The sequence below is a fragment of the Asparagus officinalis genome, chromosome 7, assembly GCF_001876935.1.
Source record: "Asparagus officinalis chromosome 7, Aspof.V1, whole genome shotgun sequence".
In the NCBI taxonomy this organism is placed as follows: Eukaryota; Viridiplantae; Streptophyta; class Magnoliopsida; order Asparagales; family Asparagaceae; genus Asparagus; species Asparagus officinalis.
Genome location: NC_033800.1, coordinates 2196227 through 2205621, shown reverse-complemented (window position 1 = coordinate 2205621; position 9395 = coordinate 2196227). Strand labels below are relative to the sequence as shown.

At 37.6% G+C, this 9395-nt stretch overlaps 1 protein-coding gene across 1 annotated transcript; it reads left to right on the top strand.

The window, feature by feature from the left end:
- LOC109849529 (tropinone reductase homolog At5g06060-like) lies at nt 802-8914 on the top strand. Its single transcript, XM_020419376.1, has 8 exons — nt 802-911; nt 1016-1183; nt 1669-1753; nt 1847-2055; nt 6641-6848; nt 7271-7487; nt 7574-7680; nt 8573-8914. Exons 4-8 carry the CDS (start codon nt 1919-1921, stop codon nt 8738-8740), a joined length of 837 nt encoding a protein of 278 aa, XP_020274965.1. The 5' UTR covers nt 802-911; nt 1016-1183; nt 1669-1753; nt 1847-1918; the 3' UTR covers nt 8741-8914.

Genomic DNA, 9395 nt, shown 5'->3' with positions numbered 1-9395 from the left:
TAATCACCTAATCTATTTAATATTTAATATTAAATTATATATGTTTAGTATTTAACATTTCTTAAATATTTAAATTTTTTAAATATTTAATAATATGTTAAATTCATTTTATTTTTATTTAATTGTCAGAAATGAAAGATATTAAGTACATAAATATTAAGTATATTTAATATTTAAAATTTAATGTATTAAATAATACAAATATCTAATATTAAATCATTCGAATATTTAATGTCGGATGTTTGAGATAAATTTTTTAATATATTTAAAATTTATATATTTAAATGTACAAATTACTTTTTATATGATTGAACACTAGTTATCTTCTTTTATGTACCTAAACACTAGCTTTTTTATTTATTTATGTGCCTAGTTATTTTCTGTCATATGGCATCATGTGAACAGTTTAAATAGATTACATGAATGTATTTACTTTCGTTGTTGTCATTCGTTAATCGAAATACGGATGATTTTCCATATTAATATTCAATTTGAATAATTATTATTTAACAAAATAATTTATTTTGAAGATCCTAATTCAAAAAATTGATAAGTCTAAAATTTAGTTTGAGAATCTAACCTTCAGCCTACCTACGAATTCAAAGCAAAAGTTAAAAAATTTAAACTAAAAGTTCAAGATTTCTAATAAAAAAAATTAAAATCTAATCCAGGAGTTCGGCACACTAACCAAAAAATTGAGTCACAATTGTTAGAGTCTAAATCAACAATCCAGAACGAAGAACACCCCCTTAAGAATTGTTAATTTATTGGTACTGATGATAGAGTAGGAGATGGGCTGAATATCCCTATAAAAGTAAAATTTCAGTTGCACTTGAGCTCGTAGAGCTTCGGCCATTTTTAAATGTTTGGGCTTTGGGCATTTAAATAATCGGTTGGGCTTAAAATGAGAAGTAAGCTTAACTTTGGTTTAACTGCGTAAGTGGGCTGTAAATTAATAGGGGACAATCGACAATTTCTCTGACACATTAATCTTCCATCTAAACATCTTGAATAGGTGATAAATGACGAAGGAGCTTTATCAGAGCAGCAGGAGTCAACAGGATCCCAATGGAGGTAGCATCGCTGGCTGCATTCCTCTGCATGCCTGCTGCCTCTTTCATCTCCGGCCAAATCATTTGTGCCGACGGCGCCCGCCGCCTTTGAGGCTGCCCACAGTCACAGTGTTCGTTCACTTTAAGTTTGTAATAAACAGTTGCTCGTAAGGTGTTTGATGAAATGTTCATGAGACTGAACTGTTTTACCCAAGAGAAGCAACAATGCCCATCAACTGCTTGCCGAAATGGGTCATCGAGATTAAGTAGAGAAATGCTTTTTGCCTCTGATTTCTTGATTAAATGTTTGATGAAATGTCTGTTTTTTTGTTTTGTTTTTGTTTTTGTTTTTTGGGTTACTGGTTTGTTTTTGTTTTTTGGGTTACTGGTTTGTGTTTGTAGTTGGTACCCTTTAATTGTTTCGGCTCATATTCAAGGAAGCGAGGTATAACAATAAAATTGAATCAAGTATTGAAATGATATTAGCTCGTAGTGTAAAACAAAAATGAAGGTCGTAAGCTTTACTCGTTGTCCTTATTTTCAATGGAAGATATCCAATCCAGTGATGATGATGATGATGCAAGACTTTTTCGTTGGTATGAACGATCTTGTGCAGGCCATATACGGCATTATCAATCATTTGAACTTGTTCTCGTGTCAGATACTGCAACGGAGCTTTGCTCTGGGCATAAAGACATTCGGTAATGATGCAAGACTTTTTGTTTGATTAGTTTACCTTGTGCAGCATGGCATCTTTAGAATGAGTTCATATTATTTGCTTTGTATTTGGACAGCGTTCTGGCATTTATTGTATATTCTTGTGGTACTATGCAACTGACCGTGGGTATATATAAAGACTGTGAAGGATGGGTTCGGATAGCATTGAAGGAAATAGGAGACAAACCATGGAGGGAACTAGGAGCATTGATGTTGATGAGAGGAAGAATCGATGGTCGCTTTGTGGAACAACTGCTTTAGTCACTGGAGGAACTAAAGGAATTGGGTACTAATCTAAACTCATTCTAGTTTTTGAAGCCTTCATTTCCTAATTCTAATTGAATGCTTTTATCTTCGATAAGTTAATACGTGTAGATAGTCATATTAGGACTATTCGACGTAAGAAATAGCAATTCTGCATTTTGATTTTAAGATTTTTGGTACGATCTTGTCAATGTAATAATAGCAAGAACTTTAGGAATTGCGTGCGGTGGATAAGAAAGTACATTTTCTTTTTTTTTGGTAAATGAATAAATTTCTCATTATACCAATGGAATGAAAGTACAAAACAAAAGCTCAAACTGTGATATAAAAGAACAAAAGCTTACAAAAAGCTAACAAAAGTATCAAAGATATCTATATATGCGATGATAAGGAATTTTCGCTTTTAGCACTCTGGTCAAAACCTCCTGCTTAACTGCAGCGATCAAATCACTGGCATCAGAAGACTTCTCAGCAAAAGTCCTATAGTTTCTCTCACACCATATGTGATACACCACAACAGAAATACTAGCTTTTAGAATTCTCCACTTTACTGATTCCTCCCTACAAGAGACGCAACCGATGCAACACCTCCAGCCAAGAAGCTGGGTAAGCAAAAGTCCTGTTCCATGCCAGAATATGATCCCAAACTGAAGTAGAATAAGAACATTGAAAAAATAAGTGCTCAAGTGTTTCCTCCTGCTGCAAACATAAACAGCAGCTATTAGTTTGCACAATCCCCATGCGCATCAGCTGATGCTGTATAAGAAGCCTTCTTATTGCAGCTAACCATTCAATGATACTATGCATTGGCACAGTTAGAGGACTCCAAATGAAAGGAGACCAATCTACCACCATGTTTAAGATCATAACACAACTGATACGCAGAGGAGATCTTAAACTTGCAGCCAACTAAGATTATGTGTAGAGGCATCAATTGACCCCCCATCTTTCTAATAGGAAATCTCTAACTTTTAAAACCTGTTTCCATTGCCATGAATCCCCAACTGTAGGCTTAACATGCCAAATATCATACTGCTTGAGATAACCTCGTGAGCCCATTTTATCCATAGAACATCGTTCTTGGTTTGGATCTCCCAGATAAGCCTAGCAATGGAAGCAAGGTTCCATCCTTCTGCATGGAAAATGCCAAGTCCACCGGCATCTTTGGATCTACAGATATCGTGCTAAGCAACAAGAGGTGCCTTCTGACTAGTATCACCCCAAACACCTTTAAAAAAAAAAACCATCCCACCCACCCACAAAGAAATCTTCTACAGATTTGATCAGTACTTCTCAAGACTGGTTTGTGAAGAAGAAAGTCACTGGTTCAAAATACTTGAAGAAGAAAGTGTTGAGATATGCAGTTTGTATGTTTTCGTATTTCCTAGATTTGATAGGGGTCTTTTTGGTAAAATAGATGATAGAGAAAGATAGGGGTTTGGATGTAAGATGTAACACTTATATAGGCCCAAGCGGTCAAGAAAGAAAAACAACGATTCATTATCTCAAAACTTCAAAATGGTATCAGAGCTTTCTAACCCTAGAGCCGCCGCCACCTGAGGAAATCCCTGACCCTAGATCCGGCGGTCATCGCTCTCCAAGCTTGAAGTCGCAATCAGCCACCATCGCTTCTCCACCATACCGTGAGGTGTATGTGAGGAGAAATAAGCAGATTGAGGGAGCCGTGCCCACAGTGCCACCAGTGCCAAGTCCCTTGTCTCTGCCTTCTCATCCACTTCAGACTCAGAATACATCCACTTCAGACTCAGAATACACAGGTGATATGATTCCTCCCTCTACTCCTTCCACCCCCCTATTGGTAAGGCGGACTACTCGCGGGAATGCGCGTATTCCTCCTGACCGATATGGTTTCTCTCCTGACCGATATGGTTTCTCACATGATATTGCCCAGTTTGTCTCTTATTCACACATATCACCTGTACATGGAGCATTCATTGCATCATTAGACACTGTCTCTATCCCTAAGTGTTGGCAGGTTGCTAAGGGAGATCCGAAGTGGAAGGCAGCCATGCTAGAAGAGCTCGGTGCCCTCGACAAAAACAACACTTGGGAGCTTGTGTTACTACCACCAGGCAAGAAGGCTGTCGGATGCAAGTGGGTCTTCACAGTGAAACAGAATCCAGAGGGTCTGATTGAGCGCTACAAGGCTCGGTTGGTGGCAAAGGGGTACAGTCAGACCTATGGTATTGATTATGATGAGACTTTTACACCCGTGACAAAGATGAGCACAGTAAGGACACTGATTTCCCTAGCAGCGAATGGTGGGTGGAAGTTACACCAACTTGATGTGAAGAACGCTTTCCTTCATGGTGATTTGTTGGAGGAGGTGTATATGGAGGTCCCACCGGGTTTTGGCACAAACCAGACGGTTGGTAAGGTGTGCAGGCTCAAGAAGTCGCTGTATGGGCTGAAACAGTCTCCTCGTGCATGGTTTGATAGATTCAGAAAGGCCATGGTGTGCCTAGGCTACAAGCAGATCAATGCCGACCACACGGTGTTCTATCGGCAACAGGGTGGCCACATTACCATGTTTGCTGTGTACGTAGATGACATGATCATTACTGGGGATGATGAAGGGGAAATTACACAGCTAAAGGCAAAGCTGGGGAAGGAGTTCGAGGTAAAGGATCTGGGACAACTTAGATATTTCCTTGGGATTGAGGTGGCTCATGGAGCAGAGGGGATTGTCCTATCTCAAAGGAAGTATGTCCTAGACTTGCTCACAGAAACATGGATGTTGGGGTGCAAGCCTGCTGTCTCTCCAATTGATCAGAAGTCCAAGCTGAGTGCAGAGGCAGGAGAACAGGTTGATCGAGAGAGGTACCAGAGATTGGTAGGTAGATTGATCTATCTGAGTCATACGCGTCCCGATATTTCATTTGCAGTGAGCGTGGTGAGCCGCTACATGCATGACCCTAGGAAGAGCCATATGGATGCAGTGTATCAGATCTTGAGGTACCTGAAGAGTGCACCTGGGAAGGGATTGATATTCAGGCAGAATGAGCACTTGAACATTGAGGGCTATTGTGACTCTGATTGGGCTAGTTGTGCCGATGACAGGAAGTCCACATCGGGTTACTGCATGTTTGTAGGGGGCAACTTGGTCTCTTGGAAGAGCAAGAAGCAGTCTGTTGTTGCGAGATCTACGGCAGAAGCAGAGTATAGGGCCATGGCCTTAGGAGTTGCTGAGATGTTATGGCTGAAGACTCTATTGAAAGAGCTCAAGCTGGACCAAGGGGCTCAAATGAAGTTGTGGTGCGACAACAAGTCCGCAATCAGCATTGCCAACAATCCAGTGCAGCATGACAGAACCAAGCACGTGGAGATTGATAGGTTCTTCATAAAGGAAAAGCTGAATAGTGGACTATTGGAGCTAAGTCATGTAGCTACTAGAGATCAAGTAGCTGACTGCCTCACCAAAGGACTTAGCTCAGTAGATCTAGCTAGGTTATGTGACAAGATGGGCTTGATGGATATCTTTTGCCCATCTTGAGGGGGAGTGTTGAGATATGCAGTTTGTATGTTTTCGTATTTCCTAGATTTGATAGGGGTCTTTTTGGTAAAATAGATGATAGAGAAAGATAGGGGTTTGGATGTAAGATGTAACACTTATATAGGCCCAAGCGGTCAAGAAAGAAAAACAACGATTCATTATCTCAAAACTTCAAAAGAAAGTCCATTTTCATGTAGAAGGTGTGGATTTGGAATTTTACTGACTTTGGGAGTGAAATGCCAAGCAAGGGTAGGTAATGGCATCTCATAGTATTACTGAATCAACCACTGGAATTGAGCTTTAGCTTTCCAACTTGGATTTTAACTTGAAATTATAAATTTGTGATCTTACAATTTCAATTCTTGCACCAAATAACTGTCGAATATTTAAGGTGAGTTGTTTGCGGTTAGGTGCATGCACACCTTATTATTTGTTTCTGTCCAATTAGTATAATCATTATTGTTAGCCTTTCCTTATTGTGACATGCAACTAGAATCACAACTCTAATCAGTGGGAAAGCTAAAATTTATTACTAAATTCAATATTGTTTTTCTTAAGGTGTTATGCTTGTTGATTTCCCCATTTTGGTTTATATTGAACTGACTGAATCTGGATCTAACACTTGAAAGCCTGAAAAAGAAATTTCTATTCAGTTGCCAAAAGTTAGGGGGACATTTTACATGTAAACTATATAATTACAAACAAGCTCCATAAAAAAGTTTAGCCATTGGAACTTTGTAAGAATTAAGGATCATGTAATCAGTTTACTAATATCAAATCTATAGGACAACTTCAATGTTTAATACAGAAAGTGTTACATTGCATACTTTAAAAAATAGATTGTAAATCACAAAATTCGAATCAAACTAAATCATAAAATGAAACTAATCATTTCAATTAAAAATTAATTTAAACTTAATTGATGTCACCAAAAAACCCCACCCTGAAGTTTAGAGAGTTCCAGTAACTTTACTGGGAGATCCAAATATTGTACCGTGTTCTTTATGAGTTAGAGGTACAGGCACGTTCATGTCAGTTTTATGAAAATATAAAAAATATTTAGCAATTGTGCCTAACTTTGGTAGATTTGTAGGCATGCTATAGTCGAAGAGTTAGCATTGCTTGAAGCAAGAGTCCACACATGCTCGCGAAATGAAACAGAGCTAGAGAAATGCTTGGAAGAGTGGAGAAACTTAAAGTTTGATGTCACAGGTTCAGTATGTGATGTATCTTCTCGTGAAGAGCGGGAAAAACTAATGAAAAGTGTCTCTTCCATTTTCCATGGAAAGCTAAATATTTTTGTAAGTGCTAGCAATTTTCTCTTAATTAATGCCATAATTATAAAGAAGGGTCAATTGTGGATAGACCCACTGTGGTATCATTGTTCTGAACTTAGTACCCCTCTAGTTTTTTCTTTGCAGATAGACCCATAAGTGAATCTTTTTTTACTCTTTTACCTTCAAGGGTCTATTTGTCATAAAAACACATTTCTCTTTATTTGTGGGTAAAGAGTCGAAAAATTTCGTTCAGGGGCTATCTGCAACAATAAAACTAGAGGGGGTAGTAAATAAATTCAGACACTAGAAGTGGTCTATCTGCAATTAACCCTATCAACTATAGTAATCAGCCAAAACTTTAGGAAGGGATGGACTTAACAGGACATATCTATTCTTCTTTCTTTAATTTGTTGTACACTCGTAGCTAATTATTTTTCTGCGGCTAGATTAATAATGCAGGAACATTTATTACTAAGCCAGTTGTGGATTGCACAGCAGAAGATTATTCATTCATCATGTCTACAAACTTTGAGTCAGCTTTTCATTTAAGCCAGCTAGCTCACCCTCTTCTTAAGGCATCCAAGCGAGGAAACGTCGTATTAATCTCTTCAATTGCTGGTACTGTAGCATTACCCGGTCTTTCCATTTATTCAGCAAGTAAAGGTATTTCTAATAAACCCCTGTTCAAGATTATAAGTTCATACTAAACTTGATAATCATTATTTATGTTTACTTCTGATTCGGCATAGGAGCAATGAACCAACTCACTAAGAATCTGGCATGTGAGTGGGCAAATGACAATATTCGAACTAATTGTATTGCACCTGGAGGCATTTTGACCCCAATGGTACAACCTGTAAGTTTCATGAATATCTTGCTTCTTCAAGTTCTATCTGTTTGTTATGTTTGAAATGGATAACAAGGAAGAAGCAAATTTACACACTATGATAATTCCAATTCAAAACATAGTGATAAAGACGGTGGTATTAGGGGAATCTCTCCTTGGACCCATTAATGGGAATCTCTGAACTTCTAAAAGAAGAATAGCTCATCTTTCATGAATCAATGCCTCAAAGGCTCTCAAATATTAACAATAGTTTTCACCTACATTTGTTAACTAACTATGATGTACTACCTGACTTTCATTTGTGAGATAATAGAATTTGACCAAATATAAGTCAGACAAAGAAAATTTAGGGGGAATTTTAGTGTAATGACTTTATTACCTCATTTTCTATTCAAATAAGTACACTCAACGCAATCATGATGCAACATCACATCCACCACCTGAAACCCAATTTTTTCACTTACTGAACCCCTTAACATTGTTATCTAACTAGATATTTGATGCTGAATATATCTGACATTGAGTCGGATGACTAACCTCTGCTTGGTAAGTAGATGGACGAACGAAGTTCACACGGATACTTGTTCCTTCCAATCCTTAAGTTGCCAATTGATCGTTTTGTGATTTTGTTCTTTTGTTTCTTTTGTTTCTTCTGTATTGTCTCGGTGCAGTTGTTGCTTCTGTATGTGGTAATATTTACTTGTATCTTTTGGCTTTTTCATCAAATTCTTATTAAAGACACACGATAGTTATCCACCATGTCACTCAAAAGGATTAGGGTTGGGTCTATCTACTACAATAGAACTATCAATGGTCTATCCGCAATTGGGCGATACTATAAGGGGTCTAACCACAATTAGAAAATCTGACATTCTGACGTCAATAATTTTTTTTATAACAGTTGATGAATGATGAAATTGAAAGAAAAATAGCTGCTAGTGTTCCTCTTGCGCGAATGGGAGAGCCAGAGGAGGTAGCATCTCTTGCAGCATTTCTTTGCTTGCCTGCTGCTTCTTACATTACAGGTCAAATAATATCTGTGGATGGAGGTTTTACAGTACTTGGTTGAAAGAATTACAGTTTGATTTTTCACTGCTCAACTTTCTGTCTAGTTCTATAAGGAAATGTTGTAATCTGAATTCCATATTTTTCCGGCATGAGATGCCAGGACTTTGCATTATATACAAGCTAGAGTTTGTTTTGTAAAACTACTATAATCGAGCTAGAGTTGAATTCTTGAGAAGATTGAGAGTTGAAACCTTCAGTCTGGTGCACTTATTTTTGAAAACGTAGAATGTTGCTTCGAAGGACCATTTACCGTTGCACCATTTGTGATCGTATTAGTAATTGAGCCAACGAACAGGACATGTGGGGTGTACAGGGAGATAAAATTCAACACAGCCTGTGCATTGTCAATTATTACTATCAATCTTAGAAAATTGCTCATTAATAAATGTCTGCAAAGGTGGAAGTCTGGAAGAGGTTGGACATTCCAATAACAGGATCAGTTTGCAATCTTATTTCTCAAACTGAAGGAGAGAAGCTAACGGAAAACGCTTTGTTTTTGTTCAATGGAAAACTTAATATCTTTGTAAGTGGTGCGCTCATATTCTACTATTAAATAAAAACCTGATTTGCATCTTATAAATCAAAGTAGTATAGTTATAAATTAATGTATTATAGTGTTAGATAGCGACTAATTAATTATACATACTCTATAATCA